This window comes from Doryrhamphus excisus, chromosome 20 (assembly GCF_030265055.1).
Source record: "Doryrhamphus excisus isolate RoL2022-K1 chromosome 20, RoL_Dexc_1.0, whole genome shotgun sequence".
In the NCBI taxonomy this organism is placed as follows: domain Eukaryota; kingdom Metazoa; phylum Chordata; class Actinopteri; order Syngnathiformes; family Syngnathidae; genus Doryrhamphus; species Doryrhamphus excisus.
In genome coordinates this window covers 1,022,109-1,042,607 of record NC_080485.1, presented here as the reverse complement: position 1 = coordinate 1,042,607, position 20,499 = coordinate 1,022,109, and the positions used below count along the sequence as shown (strand labels likewise).

Here is a 20,499-nt window from a genome sequence, read left to right as displayed (position 1 = left end):
AGCCTTTCAGTGCGGAGGAGAGGATGGGCCTTAAGGCCTCCCAATGCAGGGCTGCACTTTGCTAACTTAGCGCTAAGTGCTTCCTGTTTTGTTTGCTCAAAGGCATTTCCTGCGTGGCGTCAATGACATCGTGGGTTGGAGCCTTCCAGGAACGCCACATTCATCAACTCGTTCAGTGCCAGACATTTGTCAGAAGACGGTAGCGGCCGTTTTACACGGGTCTGACTCATCTCTGGAGGCAGACAGAATATTGTACTCCGTGGCTAAGTAAAGCTGGAACCTACCCAAGGAAGGCTGGCATGGTCTCTGCTGTTGAAGTCCTTTTCTTGCATTCATCGGTCAGCGGACACAACTTTTTAGATAATTTATTGTCTTCATGACCTCAGTCGGCGTTTCCGCTTCTTCTACTCGTGTTTCAGTGGAAGTCCCGCCTCCCTGCGGTCTCCTAGCGCCCTCTTTGGCGTGCTTTTCCGTGCCGGAGTGTCCGTGTCGTAGGAAGTGGGTGTACATGGCAGCCATGGCAGTAGCTGCAAGGAGCTTGAACAGCAAGGACACGGAGGTGAAGACAAGGCCGTGCACCGTGTTGGCCGCCATAAATATTCATGTGGCCCTCTGGTGGCCCCCTCTCGCTCCACTGTGAGTGGCGCCCGGCCCCGGGCTCATGCGATGAGTCCTTTAGTCCTTTAGTCCTTTATTCCTCATCCTCGACTCCATCAGCGGACGTTTTGGCTGGAAATGGCGGGTTAGCAGCTTGAAGAGTCAGCGCCCGAGTGCGGAGGTGGTGATTTAGTGGGGAGATAAGCCCCCAGTAATGGCAGGGTGGGAATAATTCCTCCTAAACGAGGAGGCTTGGCGCTCTCCGCCCGCTCCTTCGCTTGCGTTCCGTCTTTTTCCTTCTCTGCTACGGCGGTACTGGCTTGGGTTGCATTAGCTTCTTTTGGCGGGTCGTGGGTCGTAGACGCTGAAGTTGAATGGCAGGATGATTGACACACAAGGACACCTGAGTAGTAGGAAGGCGATAGCTAATATTTCTCTATTTGACTACTACAGGGTTTTATTGCTTCTCACATTTATTTCCAAAATTATTCATATACCCTCATATTATTTTAAAAAAGATGTATCTATTATTCATTTTTGTAATTGTATTTTGTATATTTTATTTGGGTTTTTGTATTATATTAAGTATTTTTTAATTTGTGAAATATTTTATTGAATGTAGTTTTTGCCTTATACAGTATTATTTATTTTGTATTATTTATGTATTATTATATATATCTATTTATTTATTATATATTATTATAATAATAATCTAATAATCTGTATATATTTATTATTATTTATGTAATGATTTATATATTATAAGATATTAAAATGCTATGTATTATTCAATTACAAATGAATTACATATTTTCATTATTTTTGAATTAGTTGTGATCTTTTTTAGCAAATATTTGATGTAATTATTTAGTTGTTGCTGTATTTATGTTTATTATTATTATAATAGTGTTTTTATTTGTGACATTTAAAAAATAATGAGTATGGTACAGATGATATCTAAATTCAATATATTATATCACAATAGAATTCCATATAATTTATTTTTGTAATGACTTAATTTCATTTGTTGTATTGTAATAATTTTCATATTATGCTTTTATGTCTTTTTTAAAGTTCTGTTTTTCACATTTGTCCTCGGGATGCTAGCATACATGCTAAAAGTGTTTTGTGATATTTTTATGGCTTTTGACCTCCTAAAAGAATCAAACCAGCACAAAAATCCAAAAAGATATCCACGGTTGGGTTCTGTGTGTCGTCCTCGCAGCCCTGCTGTCGTCGTGGTGCGAGGAGCTGGGTCGGCTGCTCCTGCTGCGTCACCAGAAGAACCGGCAGAACGAATCGCAGGGCAAAGTGGCCATGCAGCCCGGCATGAACAGCATGAAGGCCGGCCTCACGCACAGGTCAGTAGGGTCCGTTCAGCATGGGGCCATTCTTGTGGAAAAGTCACTCTGCATTTTCTAGAACTGCCAAATAACCCGCCATGGGGCCCAGCAATTTGCTAAAGAAGGCGAGGAACAGGATTCATTTGAAGAAATAACTCAAATAACTCGCTGTTAAGTCATGTTTTTGGAGAAGGTGGTGTTCTCATGACACTCTCCATCAAAGAGCATCCACGGCCTGGAGTTAGTCCAGAGTCGTCTTTGAGGATCTGTGAGGAAATATTGAACATGTCGTTGGTTCCACGGGGAGAAAACAAGCTCCCGTCCAGAAATAGCAGCTTCCTGCTGCCCTCCAAGTTCCATCAGGATGTGTTGGGGGAAGCCAGTGCTGCCCTGCTTTGGGATGGGAACGTTTCACCTTCATTCCCGAGATGTTTTTGGGGGGGTTTAATTGTCACATATTCTTGGCACTGAGGTCTTTTCAGAGGGATTGAACGGACACTTATAGTGTGTGTTGAAATTGCAAAGCACCATGAGGCTGATGTTCATCATCTATTCTCCAGCGATGGCTCCTTTCCCTACGACTCCGTCCCCTGGCAACAAAACACTAACCAGCCCCCCGGGTCCCTGTCTGTGGTTACAACAGTGTGGGGCGTCACCAACACGTCACAGAGCCAGGTAGGTCCCAGCACACGCTTCCTCCTTCATGTGCTCTTGTTCAGACCTAATAAGAGCACGGTTCCTGCAGGTTCTGGGGAACCCCATGGCCAACAGCAACAACCCCATGAACCCCGGGGGGAACCCCATGGCGTCGGGGATGTCGGCCAGCGCGGCGGGCCTCAACTCTCCGCAGTTCAGCTCCCAGCAGCAGCAGTTCCCCAGCAAAGGCGGCTCCAACCAGCCGTACATTCAGCAGGGGATGTACAGCCGCCCCGGGTACCCTGGGGGTCCCGGAGGGTACAGCGGCAGGTAAGGAAAGGACGGCGCTTCTCAGCTGCCGCGCACTGGAAACGGTTCCAAAGGCGGAATATGTGCTGTGCATGGGGGGGGCGCGTTTTGCCCCAGGGGGCGCATTCTCAACAAGTGTGCAAAGGGTCCGCATACCAATGCAGGAGAGGGAGAAATCGTGATGAAAAATCGTGGAAATGTTGCTAACGTGTCAGTCCCTGGTGGTGTCATGGTACAGCTGCTGCCTCTAAATGCAGGGGGCGTTTTTTTAATTCTGTTAATATATCTTAAACATGTGGGGGCCCTCTCTTTGGCCCAGGGCGGCCCTCATTAAACTTGGGGGATATCTGTACATGTGACACGCACACTCCTGCCTGGGCTCTAACCCACGTCCACAGACCCCACTCACGCCACTTTCTATTGTCCGCAGTTACTCCGGAGGACCCAACCCGCCGCCTGGGGGCATGGGCATGACCGCCCATTCGCGTCCGACGGGTGACTTCACGCAGCCCGCCGCTGCGGCCGCGGCAGCCGCCGTTGCCGCCGCCGCCGCTACGGCCACCGCCACGGCGACGGCCACGGTGGCGGCGCTGCAGGAGACGCAGAATAAGGACATGAACCAGTATGGACAGGTACCGTCCAGTATGCAGCTGGGGGGGGGTTACATTGGGAAAACAATCCAAACCAGAATGGCCCGTACCATAATAATAGTGTCAATAAACCACAGCTCCTCACTGCCGGCAGCACTCGTGCATCTCCCAGGCCATATTTCGTTGTTGCCTCGGGATGGTCTGCATCACATGTGCCATCGTACCAGCTGTTCACTGACTACTCACATTAGTAAGACGCCGTACCTCCATCCAGCTGCTGGAGACCTGAGCATCCTCCTGCGTCTTCTCTCCCCCAGATGTGTTCCTCCTTCCAGATGGGCCCGGCTCAGGGCTACAACAGTCAGTTCCTGAACCAGCCGGGGCCGCGAGGGCCGCCTGGCGGCATGAATCCAGCCAGCATGGGTTCAGGTATGAACAACCCCAACTTGAGTGGCCCCCCCATGGGCATGAACCAGGCCCGAACTCCCGGCATGGGTCCATTCGGGGGTCACGGCCAGCGGATGCCCCAGCAGGGGTATCCCGGAGGACCCCGGCAAGGCATGCCCATGCAGGGCATGAAGAGGGCGTATCCTGGGGAGGTGGGTGGAGCCTTTCACGCGCGAACGTCGACCCCGGTCCTCTTGTCGCCTCATTTAACCCAACTTGATGTCCCCCCTGTAGGCTGGCTATGGAGGTCAGTACGGGCCCAACAGTCAGTTCCCGCCCCAGCAGGGACAGTACCCCAACCCCAACGCCTCCAGGCCGCTCGCTTCACCCAGCTACCCGGGACAGAGGATGCCAGGGCAGCAGGGGCAAGGGCAGTACCCGCCTGGCATGCCCATGGGCCAGTACTACAAGGTCTGCTCCCACTTCCTCCATGCCGAGCGCCAGCAGATGACCAGCAGATGATGCCAAAGTCAATATTTGTTTTGCAGCAGGAGCCTTTCAACGGGCAGAGCACCAACTTCTCTGGAGGAGGATACTCCTACGGCCAAGGGAATGGGGTATGAGCTCACTTCCTGTTTGTGTTGTTAGGGCTGTTTATACTGTATGACTGACAAAAGCTCTCTCCGCTCATGCCGTTGTTCTATGGAACAAACCCTCTTCTTGCCTAAGGAAAACAGACATTGTTTCATTGATTGTGTGATTAATTAATTCATGAATTAATTATCTGTCCAGGCCTTGTTTCCACAACAAAGCTTCTCACGTTTTAATCCCACAATATCTTGTGACACCCCTAGTGTTTATGAATGGTATTACAGCAGTTTTTTATTTTTTTAATTGCCTGCCTTTCATAGCCCCCCAGGCCGGGTAACTACCCCCACTCCCCAGTGCCTGGGAACCCCACGCCCCCAATGACGCCCGGAAGTAATATCCCTCCGTACCTGTCGCCAAGCCAGGATGTGAAGCCCCCGTTCCCACCGGACATGAAACCAAATATGACAGCACTTCCCCCCCCTCCGTGTAAGTACGATTCCCATTCCGCAGTCCTCCGTATGAAACGCACCCGTTTTCATTGGACGCATACGCAATATTATAATAATACGCAATATAATATATTTTTTTACATGAATAATGTCACAAAATGTGATTTTTTTCCAAATGTTACGACATCAATTTAATATAATGTGATGATTAAGAAAATACAAAATTAGGTGCTACAACATGTAGCACCTTATTTTGTTATATTTATAATTTATATCATATTTTTAATATTATTAAATTATAATATTAATATTTATTTTTTTTAAATAATATTAATATTATAATATAATTATAATATTATTATTATTAATATTCATTCATTTTCTATATAATAATATAGATAATATTATTTATATTTTTTTATCTTCTTTAGGCGGTAACAAACTAATAAGATTTTGCTGCATAGCAAAATAGAATAAAATAGGATAAATCATCAAATGTATGAACTCTGCAAATGCTGAAATTATTATCATTATTATTATTAATGTATATTTCTGGCAAAAGACACAAAAGACACGCTCGTTTTTTGCTCCCCTCCTCCAGCGAACTCCAACGAGGAGCTGAGGCTGACGTTCCCAGTCAGGGACGGCGTGGTGCTGGAGCCGTTCCGCTTGGAGCACAACCTGGCCGTCAGCAACCACGTCTTCCACCTCCGACCCTCCGTCCACCAGACCCTCATGTGGAGGTAACGACACCCCGCCGGCTCCCTGGAGCAAAACATTTGGAAAAAGGGGGGCATCAGACCACATGTGGCCCTCCGTCGCCCCCACAGGTCGGACCTGGAGCTGCAGTTCAAGTGCTACCACCACGAGGACAGGCAGATGAACACCAACTGGCCGGCCTCCGTCCAGGTCAGCGTCAACGCCACGCCCCTCACCATCGAGAGGGGGGACAACAAAACCTCCCACAAGCCCCTGCACCTGAAGCACGTGTGCCAGCCGGGCAGGAACACCATCCAGATCACCGTCACCGCCTGCTGCTGCGTGAGTAGAACCGCCTCGGGCCGGCGCCGTGTTCAAGATGGACGCACGTTTCGGGACGGGGCCGCATGTTCCTTGTTGTGTTTTTTGCTCCGCAGTCGCATCTGTTCGTGCTGCAGCTGGTCCACAGGCCGTCTGTGCGCTCCGTCCTCCAGGGGCTCCTAAAGAAGAGGCTCCTTCCCGCGGAACACTGCATCACCAAAAGTGCGTCGCCGTTTGTTAATATCTCAATTAGCTAGCCACCTGCTGCTCTTCTCCTTGCGTTTGGAGCCGTGCGGCCAATCACTGTGGCGTCTCTCGGCAGTTAAGAGGAACTTCAGCAGCGTGGCGGCCTCGGCGGGCAGCACCACGCTCAACGGGGAGGACGGCGTGGAGCAGACGGCCATCAAAGTGTCGCTCAAGTGTCCCATCACCTTCAGACGCATCCAGCTGCCGGCGCGGGGGCACGACTGCAAACACGTGCAGGTTTGTGCCCGAGAAAGTTATGTTTAAGGAACTCGTCTGATTGGTTGTCGTCCCCCGCAGTGCTTCGACCTGGAGTCCTACCTGCAGCTCAACTGCGAGAGAGGCACCTGGAGATGTCCTGTGTGCAAGTAGGTTCACGCCTTTTGCCTCCGCAGCTGTAGTCACGATAAAAAGCGCCTCTCTGACGGCGTCCTCGCCTCCTTTCACAGCAAAACCGCATTATTAGAAGGTCTGGAAGTGGACCAGTACATGTGGGGGATCCTCAACGCCATCCAAAAGTAAGTTCACGTGCGCATTGAGGCTTGTGGCTTGAGGGTCGGGCTCGAACTGACTGGATCTCCAACAGCTCGGAGTTTGAGGAGGTCACCATCGACCCCACGTGCAGCTGGCGCCCCGTGCCCGTCAAGTCCGAGCTGCACATCAAAGAAGACCCGGACGGGCCGCTCGCCAAGCGCTTTAAGACCATGAGCCCCAGTCAGATGACCATGCCCAACGTCATGGAGATGATCGCCCAGCTGGGGCCCGGACCCGGGCCGGGACCCGGCCACGGACCTGGACCCGGTCCCAGCCCTTACCCCCCACACCCCGGCCAACACGGCAGCGGAAACGGGGGCGATTACCCAGTAACAGGTAAGCAAGACCAGCTAGGTTGGTGATGCTCATGGTGCGTTCAAGGACACGAAATACAGCGACACCGCTTGGTCCGCCTTGCACTGGCGGTAATAAAACACTATGCATCCTTACATCCTTCCTTGCATCCTTGCATCTGTCCTTGCATCCTTCCATCCGTCCTTGCATCCGTCCATCCATCCTTGCATCCTTCCATCCATCCTTGCATCCTTCCATCCATCCTTGTATCTCTCCTTGCATCCTTGCATCCATCCTTGCATCTCTCCTTGCATCCTTCCATCCATCCTTGCATCTGTCCATCCATCCTTGCATCCGTCCATCCATCCTTGCATCCGTCCATCCATCCTTGCATCTGTCCATCCATCCTTGCATCCGTCCATCCATCCTTGCATCTGTCCATCCATCCTCGCATCTGTCCATCCATCCTTGCATCCGTCCATCCATCCTTGCATCCGTCCATCCATCCTTGCATCTGTCCATCCATCCTCGCATCTGTCCATCCATCCTCGCATCCGTCCATCCATCCTTGCATCTGTCTATCCATCCTTGCATCCGTCCTGCATCCTTGCATCTGTCCATCCATCCTTGCATCTGTCCATCCATCCTTGCATCTGTCCATCCATCCTTGCATCTGTCCATCCATCCTTGCATCTGTCCTTGCATCTGTCCATCCATCCGTCCATCCATTCTTGCATCCGTCCATCCGTCCTTGCATCCTTCCATCCATCCTTGCATCCTTCCATCCATCCTTGCATCCTTCCATCCATCCTTGCATTTGTCCATCCATCCTTGCATCCGTCCTTGCATCTGTCCATCCATCTGTCCATCCTTCCATCCATCCTTGCATCTATTCTAGCATCCTTCCAACTGTATCCTTCCATCCATCCTTGCATTCTTCCATGCATCCTTGCATCCGTCCATCCATCCTTCCATGTATTCTTCCATCCATCCTTGCGTCCTTGCATCCTTCCATAAATAGACCAGGGTGTCCAAAGTGCGGCCCGGGGGCTATTGCGTCCATGAGCACATTCTAAGCATATCATTTAACAAGAAAATGTACAAAACCAAAAACCGTAATCTGGTTTTTCACTGGGAATTTGTTTTGGTCCTGACAGGCAACACGTACCACAGCCAGGGGAACTTTGACTTCCCTCACGGGAACGCCTCTGGGGGCGGAGCTGGAGGAGGGGCGGGTCCACCCATGAGCGAGTTCATGCACGGGCCTCAGCTTTCGCACCCGCCAGACGCCGGCCCCGGTGGTCTCCTGTCGCAGGACAAGCCCCTCAGTCACGGCATGAGCGAGGCGGTAAGTCTCTTTGCACCTTCGCCGACTGGTGGGCGGAGTTTGGTTTGTGGGCCAATAGCCAGCATGATGTTACGTCACAGCTTCCATTCGCGCTGGGACTCATTTCACGTTCCTCCTTTCTCAAACCTGTCTCCTCCTCTCCTCCTCTCCTCCTCCTCCTCTCCTCCCTCCATCTGTTGCAACCTGCAGATGTCCCATCCTGATCATAACTCCATGCAGCCCAGCTTGCATGCTTCTCCTCATCCCGGCGGCCAATCGGGGCCCTCCTTGCATCACGGCGGCGGCGGCGGCGGTGGCCCAACGGGGCCGCCTTTGCACCACGGCGGTGGTGGTGGTGGTGGCGGTGGCGGCGCCGGCGGAAGCCAGCCATCGCAGCCACCTCGCCCCTCGCAGCCCCAGCCCCCTCAGCCCCCCGGGCAGAACGCTCACCCGCACGCCGATCTGACCTTTAACCCCTCGTCAGATGGCCAGGACATGCCCGAACCTTCGCTGGATGTAAGTCTGCGTGCTTTCGGCGCCATGCGGCTGCGCTTGTGTGTCTCTTGTTTGGCTTCGTTTGTGTTGCAGCGTCATGGCAACGCGTACGGCACTCCCAGTCACATGTACTTTAGAGTAGTCCGTGTACATCTTGTATACATTTCTATACCCTGAAAATGAATCGACACACAGCCGTGGTAGCACTCGTGCAGCCTCTGACTATGTAAGCTACAGTTTTCTTGCCACATAGACGTGTAAAGGTGATTATAGGGGTGCTAGTTCATGTCTGTAGGGCTCTAAAAGTGTTAAAAGCACATATAGGTAAACAGTAAACTACCAAAATGTTCCATTTATTAATGACCTGCCATAAACGATATCCTATAACAATAACCCCCCCCTCCCCCTCCCCCGCAGCTTCTTCCAGAGCTCGCCAACCCGGACGAGCTCCTCTCCTACTTGGATCCTCCCGATCTTCCGGCCAACAGCAACGACGACCTTCTGTCCCTCTTTGAGAACAACTGAGCGACGCGTCGGGCCGTCCCGTCCCGTCCCGTCCGCAGACGCCACCTCAGTGACCCGCCACCCCCCACGCCGCACGTGCACAGGCTCTCTTTATTAGGGTGCGCCGCAAGGGGGTGGGACTTCCAGGGAGAGCATCCCTGCACATGTTTTTTTTTTTGTTTTTTTTCCGTGTGTCAAGATTCCACCAACAGCATCGGCGGCCATGTTGGCGGGCACAAGCAGACGTGTACATAGAGTAGATATCCGTGTATATGATACCCCGTGTGACTTATCAAGTGCAGCTATTATCATCAACAGAGGAAAGCTTTTTATATATATTCTATACGAGCATGATTTGGCTTTTGGGGGGGGGGGCAAAAAAATGCTTGTGGGGGCGGAGGGGGGAGGGGGGGTCCTTTTATATGTGTGTTTTTGTCTCATGTGTTCTTCCAGCGGTGCACGAGGCGAGTGCATGTGTGCGTGGAACAGGAAGCGAGAAGGAAACCTTTGCAACACCGGCACTCCGCAGATGCTCTATTTATTGTGACGTCTCACTCTGTCAGATTTAGCGCCGTTCTTTTATTCAAAGTGCCAATTTGTGCGTCCCGTCGTCTTGCCTCTTTTATCCCATTCATATTTATTATTTTATTATACTTTTTTTGTACATTTTATGTGCGTTATTGTACCCCCCCCCCCCCCCAACAACACACACTTGGACGTAAACATCACCAAAGCAGATATTTCCTACATTTTTTTGTAGTATTTAATAGCAGCATGGACCCCCCCTGTTTTTATCCTTTTTCTTAAGGGTGGGGGGGCCACCTGCATGGTCCTACACTGCAGTGCTGGACACGGTACTCTCATCCCAGTTCATCCAAATGCACCCTGGCCTCGTATCGTCGTATCGTGTGTGTCCCCGTTTATTCTTATTTTAACGTTCGTTAGCCGGTGTGGTGTCCAAAATGTGTAAAAGCAGCTTAGAGGTCCAATCCCCCTCCCGTCCCCCCCCCCCCCCCCCGTCCCCCCAATTGGATACTTTTTAAATTGCATCTTGTGTATTTTCACCCCATTTGATATGACTTGAAGTTATTTTGTTTTTGTGACAGGTCTAATGCAGTACACGAAAAGTGATGTTTGTTTAACCCCCCCCCCCCCCTTTTTTTTTTTAAGACTTGTTATCCCTTTACACTCAACCAAATACTGTTTTTTGTTTGTTTTGTCGAAAGACGACGCACTGCCGCTTTGGGTCTCTCCAAATTCTCCTCTCCTCTCGCAGCCCACGTGAAAAATGTCTGACCATTTTGAAAGCTATTCATGTTGAAAAGAAACATGTACGCGTGTGCGTGTGCGTGTGCGTGTGCGTGTGTGTACATAATGTAAATGACAAATAGAGACACGATAAGAAGAAAAGCAAGAAATGTATTCATTTTCTCCACAGGGAGTGTGCATAGTGTATTTAGAATTTGTAAAGCTTGCAGCGTCCTCCTGTCCGTCAGACGTCTCCGCCGGCCTCACCTTGGATGACCTTGCTGACCTCACCTGTCCGTTCTTGGCAAATATACTTTATGTTCCCCACACGCAAAATACATTTTCTCCTTTGTGTAATATGCCGTGTATTTCTCTTGTCACCTGTGTACCTGTGTACTATATATATACAGTATATATATATATACAGTATATAAAAAAGGTGCTACAAAATGATTCAGTGAAAATCCAATTTGGAGATTCCGAGTTTGTATCAAAACAAAAAGACTAAGAAGTCATAAGATGTCAAACAATTTCTCGTTTTTATGCAATTCGGTATAAAGTCCAATCTGAAGTGCTCAGACCGATATTGTGATTTTTTTTTTTTTTTTTTTTTTAGTCTGACAAACCTGTATGTCGTAGGATGACGTGACATCCTAATATTTATGGAATAAATATGTACCCCGAGAAACGCCATGTTTGACGTGCCTCTTGATACGCCAATTTAAGACTAAATAATCGTAACGCCAAGATGCTGAGGCTTTACTCGTCATTTCATGTCGCGGCCCGGGATGCTGGCTGGTCTCAGATTAGGAATAATTCATCCTGCAATCTTCTGTTGCACGTGGATGTATTTTAAAATTGGACATTTAGGAAACTTTGCTGCCTAACTTACAAATATGCATCATTTTAAAAAGTAGATAAATATACAGTAATATGTATTGGCTCTATATGTTTTATCAGGACTGATCAATAACAATTATTAAAATATTTTTATCACTGTCATATAAAATGTTTATTTTGTGAATAGTAGAAAATTATTTAATTTTATTTTATGTATGTATATAATTAAATATAGTAGTACATTTATAATTCATATTTTTATTACATTTAAATCGCCATTTTAAAATGAAATGTATACAACAATCTCAAAGCAAAAATCCATCTAAAATCTATCATATGAGTATATACATATAGTACATAAATGTCTTATAAAAGAAAATAAGATTTCACTTTCCCATATAACTCATACAAGCATGCTTGCACTTCCACATTTCGCCACACAGTGTCGCTGTGGCACAGCTACAGTTTTGTCACGCCGTGTGACGTCATCGGTCAGCATTAGCAGGCTAGCGTCTGTGGCCCTAAAATGTGCTACGGCTAGCAGGTGAAAGTACGATGCTTTCCTTCAAAAAGCAAGTAAGATTCAGCGCAGTCGGCATCGCTGCCGCCAGGCTGTTTTCCTCTTCCCCCACCGAGAACCCCGTCGTGTTTCTGGACATTCAAGCGGACGGTGAGCCACTGGGAAGAATAATCATCCAGGTAGCTCGTTCTTAGCTAGCTGGCTAATTAGCATTAGCCTCTCCCGAGGACCTTTAGCAGCCCCTGCAGGGCGCCTGTTGGACACTGATTCTATTACTGCTTATATCTTGCAGCTGAATGCAGATGTCGTGCCAAAGACTGCAGGTAAGTAAAAAAAAAAAAACATACAAAGAACATTTGAGCCGTTTTGTGTTAAAAATAATAAACAGAATGTTTGCTTCCATAGAGAACTTCAGGGCATTGTGCACAGGAGAACACGGCTTCGGGTACAAGAACTCGGTGTTCCACAGGGTCATACCAGAGTTCATGTGTCAGGTCAACCACATTCTGTTGTCATGACGACGATGATGATGATGATGATGATATTAATATTATTACATATGGATGCTCCTTGTCTTGTCACAGGGAGGAGATTTCACCAACCATAACGGCACTGGTGGGAAATCTATTTATGGGAAAACCTTCAAAGATGAAAACTTCCGGTTAAAACACACTGGGGCAGGTGCAGCTCTTCAACCTTCTATTTCTAGTATTACTAGTATTATATTGTATAATTTTATATCGTTCTTGATGACCTGACAAGCCGAAATGACATCCAGAAAGCTGGAGATAAATTATAAATTATCCCACATAATATATAGAAAATATTTTTTAAATTAATTTTTGATTGTTCATATTGTTTGTTTTGTTTTTTAATTTATGAAACAAGTACATTTTGTTTTTTTTTTAATTTTTTTTCTAATTTTTAAATTAGTATTTTCTTTTAGAGTAAAGAAATCTACAGTATATTTCATTTGTATACATATGCTTGTCCGCTAGATGGCAGTACCTTCTTCACTGTGTTTGCTTGCAAGTTTCAAATGATAGTGAGTTGACAAATAATGCGATATAATAACTCAGGTTTTACAAACATTGTATTTCAGACCATCACAATAACCCAAGTTGTTTACATCTTACTAAACGATTCTTTCATTTGACTTCCGCCGTGCAGGGATTCTCTCCATGGCCAACTCGGGACCCAACACCAACGGTTCTCAGTTCTTTATCTGCACCACCAAGACGGAATGGTAACTAACTTTTCCAGCATGTTTTAGTCAGTGGGTACTTCATTATGTACGTGTTCATTCAGCAAATGTGTAGTAAAGTAATATTTGCTTGAATTTGTCAACAAAGCATTACGCTATCTTTCCACTTTAGATCAGGTTTAATGATTTGTCTGATCACCTCCAGAATGCTGTGAAGTGCAGCTTTACAGATGCCATGTTAGCTTTGCAGGTGGTGCTAAAGATAACCACAGTCACACATGGTGCTTTCAGTCCTGATAAAGGGAATTGCTGCCCCCTGTGGGTAACAAAAGGAGGTGTTATTTGAGGATAACCTGGCAGTATGACACTAACATGACAAGGTTCATCGTTGAGGTCGTTTGAAGGGCAAAATTTGACCGTTGTACCTAATGAAGTGTCCGGTTAGCGTACGTTTTTTCCAATGTTTTTGCTGCCGTTTTGCTTTAGTTTTTTTCTCGTCTCCTCGGCAGGCTGGATGGAAAGCATGTGGCGTTTGGTCAGGTGACGTCCGGCATGGACGTGGTCACCAGAATGGAGTCCTTTGGTTTGCATGACGGCGGCGTGATCAAGAGGATAGTGGTGTCGGATTGCGGGCAAATGAAATAGTTTGTACGGTAACCTCTCGATTCTAGCGGATTGGTTCCAGACCACGATATTTCTGCGATATAAGATTCCATGTTAATAAAAGGAATATTTTCATAGTTGGAGCATAGAGCATAGCATGGTTTTAATATGATTAGAGCCCTGTAGGCATGAAATAACACCCCTATAGTTAACTTTACACTCCTGTTATTCTTTCTTTACACCACATTGCACAACTCTTATGCTGCAGATATTTGAGACTGCTAGCTAGTGAGCTAGCAAGCTAATATCAAGAATTTTTTTTGTGTCTATATGTGTCTATATGTGCCCTGTGATTGGTTGGCCCCCAATACTACATATCACTTGTATTCCAACATGTTTTCCCCAGTAATAAAGACCATAGTCTAGCACCAAACTGGTCACTAGGTGTCAGTAATGTTACATTGATGAGACAATAGCCACTTCAGGAAGTACGTGCAGAACAGGAAGTGGAAACAAACAAGCAGGGCTTCCAGCGCTAACGTGTTAGCTTATATTATGTCTTATTTTCTCTTAGTAGGGGTGTTATTTCACATGTAGAGAGCTCTAATACTGTGAAAAGTTGTATTTATAAGCCGGTAAACGATGAAAACATTCCATCCATAATTAGGGAATCCTATTTTGCAGAAATTCACTGATCATGGATCAGGTCTGGAAGATATTAATCCCAATAAACGTACTTTATTGTTATGCTGGAACTTCTCTGAATTGTTTGTATCATCATCATCATCGGTCTTGTGTGTTGACGAGGCCCCGCTTTTATTTTCAAGTGTACATCTTGTGCAATGCCTGGCCGCTTCCTGCCAAATAAACTCCCCATGTTCCCGCTCCGGCTGCGAGGACATTGGCTTGTGTGTACCCCCGCTGCTTCGGAACGCTTCCTGGAAACGGTCCGGTGCAGGCTTTTTTTAGACGCCACCACTTCCTGTCTGTCCGTACAGGAAGTGACATCAGGTGACTTAGGGCTCTCAAACAGACGTACACAGCCACGGCTTGGCTTCAAGGAATGCAGAAAACGTCTTCCAGTGCGCACGAGTGCCGCCTCAGAGACGAGCTGATACTTCATGAAAGTAAACAAGAGCAAATAGGAAACATGTGCTGACCTTCCAGCAGAGTTTGTTTGAATTCTCACCACCCCCCCACCCCCCCCTTTTAGACGTTGTTCCAACTTGAGATGTTGTAACAAACTTGATAGAGTTTGAGCCCCCCCCCCCCCCGCCCTTGGAGGTTTAAGATGGGTGGAATGCATGGAAACTGGCCTCGCGTCTGCGGCCGCATGCAGTACTATGACATCTTTACAACCTTTGGGGGGGGGGGGGGGGGGGATTTGTAGGCCATAAATGTCTGCTTTAATCACACAAGGCAGCTCGTGCTGACATCAGGGCGCGTCCGAACACTTGGGATGATAACATCTCCCCTGTGGAACTCCAAGCTAACAGGTAGAGCGCGATAAAGTAGAACGGCGCCCCCTGCTGGCGAGCTTGTGCAGCGCCATGTGTTGCTTTTGACGAGACCGACCAGGAAAAGAAACACCAAGAAAGGAAATAAAGCAACTTTCAGTACGACTTTTATTCAAACTCGACGGCACTAACATGTTTTCCTAACTAACAAAATAAGGCACATTTTGGAATGCCATTTCATGGACATGAAAACAGACGCACACACCCACTAGTGTCCTCCTTTTTGCAGAACCCCCACTTCTCCCCCATGTGTTTTTTTTTCCTGTACATATAAAAATGTCTTACAATGTTGCGTAACACATTTGATTTGTTAACACACCACATACATTCAGTAATTATTCAACGAGGCTTGGCTGTAAATGTTCATGATCACAAAATGGCCTGGTCCACACGGGAACGCTTCCGGGTTGTGAGTGTTTTTTTTTGTTTGTTTTTTTGCGATATTAAATCCATGTCCATTGGTGCCGAATTGACGACGAAGTAGAATTACTTCAGCAAAGTAGTATAAGACAAAGTGTATCAGAATAATGTCGAAATATTAATATTAAACCTCTTTAGTGGTACAGACCGGTCATTTCTGGTCACGTGACGGCGAAGGCGCGGCACGTCATGGAGCTAACAAAATAAGTGTTTAGCTAGTCCTCGCAGGCAATGAATACAAGTAAACTTTCTTTCGTAAAGCGCCTTTCTACAAAGAAACTTGACTGAATTCTTCTCGTTTATACGTCCACACGCGAACTAGTATACTTTGGAAACAGGTAGGCACCAAAAACAATGAAATTGTTTATGTACAATGTGATTGTGATTGACACATCCAATATGGCGGCGACGTTGGCGATGACAAAGCACCGCTGGTAGATTTTTAAAAATGCAGGTCTAGGGTTACCTCTGGAACGCTGTTTCCGTGTGGACGGGGCAGTATTTAAATAATACTACTGTGTAACATTGCACAAAATAATACTTCATCGGAAACCAAGCTCATGCAAACTGTCAGCTAGTTCTTTGTCAGTCATAGCTAAAAGATAACATCCCATAATACATCATGTCACAGTTTGAACTGCTCATACAGTGGCGAGGAGACATTCTGCATGTTTACACAACATCATCTTCATAGTTCAACATGATTACATGCCTCGGAGTTAGTAACACTGCAGGTTATATATCACAAAGTACAATCAATACAATGGCTTACAACTGACAAAAGATTAATTATGTACCAGCTTTTTTCCTTCATAATATTCTACATCAGTATTTCCTTGTAGTGTTTGCATATTCTATACAAAATAATAATTGTAAAAAAACAAATCTATAAATACTCCTGCAAGGATAATCCTCCAGATTATTGTAAAACAAAGTTATAAGAAACTCCCAGCTAGGTTTATTTCTCAGGAATAAGCCCTTCTTCACACACAAGCTGTATAATATTGCATAACTCAGCTAATATATTTTTTTTAATGATGGCTATCAAATATATACATAAACAGTCATTCATTTGTAAATATACTTTTGCAGAGTTTGCAGTTTGCTATAAAACTTTCTACCTTTTTTGTCTTTTTTGCAAAATACACAGCTAATACAAAAGTCAAGTATATGTAATTCAAGACCCCCCCCCCCCAAAAAAAAGTATGTGAACGGCCCCCATTTGCTGCAAACGTGCCACAGACACTGTCGCCGGGCGGCTTTGTGTGTTTTGAAAGGATGTTAAAGGACAAAACACGCTAGGTGGACAACAGCAAGGCATCGCTGGCACACAACATGAACAGAAGAAGAAACAATGTGGGTTGTTCCCAATCACGATCAGTCCTTCAATTGCACTTGGTAGCTGTAGGGGGAGCCCTGGAGCACGAAAAACTGCTACTTTAAGGATGGACCTTAACGTCAGGCGATAAATGATGTTACTAGTGACTCACACACAAACTCAACCATTTTGGAACATTTTTTCCTTCGTCTGTGAGCTCATCCAAAGGCACGTAGAATCGATCACAATAGAAAAATAGTTGACTGGCGTGTGAAAATAGTTGCTATGACAACAATCCCAAGGCAGGCAAACATTGCATATATAATGTGTGTCTATATATATAGTCTATTTGCTTGACACCGTGATGCACATGAGGTTGACAATATGAAACAAAACAACAACATCATGTTCCATAAGTCCTCCCGGTATTAAGGCCACACCTCAAAGAAAATGATACTACTTTGTGACTGAAGTCATACAATTACAAGGAAAAAGGCAAAAATGGACAAGAATAAAGTTCTCATTTTACATTTTACATTGATGTTGATGTTCCGCTCTGGTTTCTGGTCAACATTTGCAATAAAAGTGGCTGTAGTATTTATTACATTGGATTCTACTCCAGAACCCAACCCTTCTCTTTTCAATTGCCGTTTTTCCTTCGTGCCACAGTCCAGGTTTAAGCCCGACATCAAGTAGAAAATGTATAGTTAGTTATATAATAGTTATAATTAATTCAAACAATTTTTGGACCTAAATTCTGCCCTAAATGCCGATCGGGGTCGATGCGGGATCCATTGTATTATTCGGATAAACATTACACTAAAAGGAAAATAAAGGTCAAAAACGTTGACATATTAGCAGAGTCAAGCTGGAATAACATCAGGAAAAACGTCACCAAAAAGCAGAAGTTCACCAAAATAAAGTCTATTTATGCAAGAGAAAAAATATTTTAGCGTTTAACTCTCCTGACTTTTGTTTAGGTTCTTTGTTCTTGTGTTTTTTTTTATTTAAAAAAATGTGACTTGATGCTCCAATTTTGCTATTTTTGTCAAAAGATAACTTTAAACTTGTCTTGCAACACCCTCCCTCTTCCAAGATAAGATTTATCTTGTAAAGAACGATAAAATTGTCCAAATATTCTGACTTTATTCCCGCGTCATGATGACTTTATTGTCCAATTTCTACCATTTGGTTTTTATATTTCCCAAATGTTCCCTCATCATTTGGCTCCTTTTTCCCTATGAAGTACAGTATGCCCCTAATATTTTAACGTCACCCATCTTCAAATTGCTGCACTTTCTTTGCCTTCTGCACGTTCCAACACGCTGCCGCTGCACCCGCAACTAAAACGTTCATTATAATCTTTCACCGTTAGAGCATGATCGCACACCAAAACACGACTTCCTGAACCTCTCACGCACGTCACGTACAGTATGGCCATCTTTGCACCAGAGATACATTTGTTAGAAAATACTTGACGAGGGAACTAGCCACTGAACCTACAGTAGTTTCTAAAGCAACACGGCGGCATACAAAAAATATACATATCTATTACTTTATGTCATACTCACATTGCACACGAGACAAGAATAATAAATAGGCCAAAGGTAAGCTTGGGGACGTACGGCACAATATCCACAATCTCCCCGCTTCATTCACAGTTAATAAGGATAAAGATGTGCTGATGACCCTAAATGCGGCGATGGCGCGCGCGGTGACCACGCGCTTCACTTGGCAGGGAAAAGGAAGGCGGAACTTTGTAAACACTGAAGGTGACAAACCCCAAAGTGAGGTAACGTATGACCGGAACGTGAGCCCAATGAGAAGATGCATGTGCGGGCTCTCCTGCCCAAACGTCCTCCTCCGCTTGGTTCTGTGATGGTTCCCCTGTGACGCGGCTCGGATGGCTCTATTGCACACGGCGGCAGTAGTAACCCAGGACTTTACATTTCTCACACAGGTGCTGGGGGTGCTCTTTACTCTGGTCCGATACGTCCAAGCCGTCCGGTTTCTCCAACGGGCGCTGAGGATGCAAAACCACACAAGAGCACAAGTGAGTCATGTCCACCACACTCACGCGTCATGAACCTTAGGAAGGTAGTTTGGACTGCTGCCTAAAGCTGCTCTAAATCCACGGTCCTCAGTGTGCTCCAGCATTCATCCATTACCAGCATTACTCAATTACTGAAATGTAATTACTTCCCTACTTTTCCCTCATCTTCTGGAAACCTTCGTTATTTTCAAATGCAAATGCTGTCTGGTCAGAGCTGTGCTTTGCTTTGTTGACACGCCGCTAGCATTTGGCTGCCTTTTTCTAGCATCACCTTAACACTCTTGTTATTCATCATTTACATCACAGTGCACAACTCCTTTGAGTAGCCATCTTTTTACTGTGTCTTGCTGATGTGTTTGTTTTTTAATGTTCTATGGACCACATAGTATAAGTGTCTCAAATAGAGCTGATGATCATGACGCTACGGGTCTAGAGACGGCTGCTAGCTTGCGAGCTAACCAGTTCACCTTGAATTTATACCTTCTAAACCAAAAGCATACCACTTCCACACGGAATGGGAGGAGAACCTTTTTCCACTTTGATGTGAGACATGCTGTGGCTGACGTCATCGCAGTGTTAAGGTCATGTCAGTAAGCATCAATGTTTGTGACATTACCGCCACCTCGTGAGCACAGTACTACATGTCAGTATCATATCAGTCCTATTTCAATATATCATATCAGTCCTATTTCAATATATCATATCAGTCCTACTGTTTTGATGAATGATAGACCATAGTATAGTCTACCACCCAACACCATCATTCATTCATTTGAACAGCAACATTGAAATGGTGGACTCATAATTATTACCGTCCGGTCTTTGCTCGCGGTCTTTCCAGTCTTAGCGTCTAATATCGCCTCGCCAGTGAGGTCGCCAACCAAGCGAGGCCGAGCGTGGTGTTTACAGTCAAGGACGAGCGCGGCCTCCAGCAGTAATCCACATTGAATTCATTTTACGGAATTGGAGGAATGTGGAAAAGACTAAATATTCCAAGATGGGGGAATAAATACACCTTCCTCTGGAGGAGCAAGTCTGCGCTCCGAGCCTGGCGAGAAGGAATTGTTTGTTGTTTTTTTTTTTGGGGGGGGGGGCAATATCTTCTTGGATAAAATGTCACCCTTTCATCGTTCAGACGGGGGTGGGGGGAGTCCAGCAGCTCCAAAGCACAATTACACAACAGCGCCTTACGTAACCGCGTATTCACTGGAGGATTTGATGGAATCCAGGAAATGCAATTAGTTCATGCCAAAAAATGAATTACTTTTCTTAATCACATTTTAAATGCGACCATATGGCGATGGGGAGGGCACGCCCACTAAGACCACGCAGAGAAACTTTTAACCCGTGAACTTTTCCCATCGATAACGTTCACCTACCCATCTGACCGCCGCCATCTTGGCTCACATATCAAAATTATCACAGTTGTGGACGTCCTTTGTGATATTACAGCCCCG

At 46.1% G+C, this 20,499-nt stretch overlaps 3 protein-coding genes across 10 annotated transcripts in view; 2 read left to right on the top strand and 1 right to left on the bottom strand.

Annotated features, from left to right (window-relative positions):
- Nucleotides 1–11,436, top strand: part of LOC131108274 (zinc finger MIZ domain-containing protein 1-like) — a 111,382-nt gene extending 99,946 nt beyond the window's left edge. For 3 of the 7 annotated variants that reach the window (XM_058059196.1, XM_058059200.1, XM_058059202.1), the window contains 18 exons: nucleotides 1,823–1,958; nucleotides 2,501–2,615; nucleotides 2,686–2,906; nucleotides 3,316–3,517; nucleotides 3,793–4,074; nucleotides 4,157–4,333; nucleotides 4,411–4,479; nucleotides 4,774–4,939; nucleotides 5,504–5,645; nucleotides 5,733–5,943; nucleotides 6,039–6,144; nucleotides 6,245–6,405; nucleotides 6,466–6,533; nucleotides 6,615–6,683; nucleotides 6,752–7,035; nucleotides 8,151–8,341; nucleotides 8,531–8,836; nucleotides 9,233–11,436. In XM_058059196.1, the coding sequence (XP_057915179.1) occupies nucleotides 1,823–1,958; nucleotides 2,501–2,615; nucleotides 2,686–2,906; nucleotides 3,316–3,517; nucleotides 3,793–4,074; nucleotides 4,157–4,333; nucleotides 4,411–4,479; nucleotides 4,774–4,939; nucleotides 5,504–5,645; nucleotides 5,733–5,943; nucleotides 6,039–6,144; nucleotides 6,245–6,405; nucleotides 6,466–6,533; nucleotides 6,615–6,683; nucleotides 6,752–7,035; nucleotides 8,151–8,341; nucleotides 8,531–8,836; nucleotides 9,233–9,340 (3,014 nt within the window). In that variant the 3' untranslated portion in view covers nucleotides 9,341–11,436. The remainder of the gene's footprint in view (nucleotides 1–1,822; nucleotides 1,959–2,500; nucleotides 2,616–2,685; nucleotides 2,907–3,315; nucleotides 3,518–3,792; nucleotides 4,075–4,156; nucleotides 4,334–4,410; nucleotides 4,480–4,773; nucleotides 4,940–5,503; nucleotides 5,646–5,732; nucleotides 5,944–6,038; nucleotides 6,145–6,244; nucleotides 6,406–6,465; nucleotides 6,534–6,614; nucleotides 6,684–6,751; nucleotides 7,036–8,150; nucleotides 8,342–8,530; nucleotides 8,837–9,232) is intronic. The other 4 variants (XM_058059195.1, XM_058059199.1, XM_058059197.1 and 1 more) reach the window with 2 other exon arrangements.
- Nucleotides 11,437–11,893: 457 nt separating this feature from the next.
- On the top strand, nucleotides 11,894–14,613 carry LOC131108275 (peptidyl-prolyl cis-trans isomerase A-like). 2 transcript variants are annotated; one of them, XM_058059203.1, is made up of 6 exons: nucleotides 11,894–12,106; nucleotides 12,220–12,250; nucleotides 12,333–12,421; nucleotides 12,512–12,608; nucleotides 13,098–13,173; nucleotides 13,641–14,613. In XM_058059203.1, the coding sequence occupies exons 1-6, from the start codon at nucleotides 11,963–11,965 to the stop codon at nucleotides 13,774–13,776; spliced, it is 573 nt and encodes a 190-aa protein (XP_057915186.1). In that variant the 5' UTR covers nucleotides 11,894–11,962; the 3' UTR covers nucleotides 13,777–14,613. The 2 variants fall into 2 exon arrangements, with proteins under 2 accessions (XP_057915186.1, XP_057915187.1); XM_058059204.1 differs by having other exon boundaries at nucleotides 11,929–12,077.
- A 699-nt stretch (nucleotides 14,614–15,312) lies between these two features.
- LOC131107790 (zinc finger CCHC domain-containing protein 24-like) overlaps nucleotides 15,313–20,499 on the bottom strand; it is a 32,493-nt gene continuing 27,306 nt past the window's right edge. Inside the window, exon 4 of the mRNA XM_058058099.1 lies at nucleotides 15,313–19,012. Coding sequence (XP_057914082.1) covers nucleotides 18,899–19,012 — 114 coding nt within the window. The 3' untranslated portion in view covers nucleotides 15,313–18,898. The remainder of the gene's footprint in view (nucleotides 19,013–20,499) is intronic.

Coding starts and splice junctions, on each gene's coding strand:
- LOC131108275 (XM_058059203.1), top strand. CDS start 11,963: ATGCTTTCCTTCAAAAAGCAAGTAAGATTCAGCGCAGTCGGCATCGCT. Junction 12,251..12,332: donor TGTCGTGCCAAAGACTGCAG/GTAAGTAAAAAA, acceptor TTGCTTCCATAG/AGAACTTCAGGGCATTGTGC. Junction 12,422..12,511: donor TACCAGAGTTCATGTGTCAG/GTCAACCACATT, acceptor GTCTTGTCACAG/GGAGGAGATTTCACCAACCA.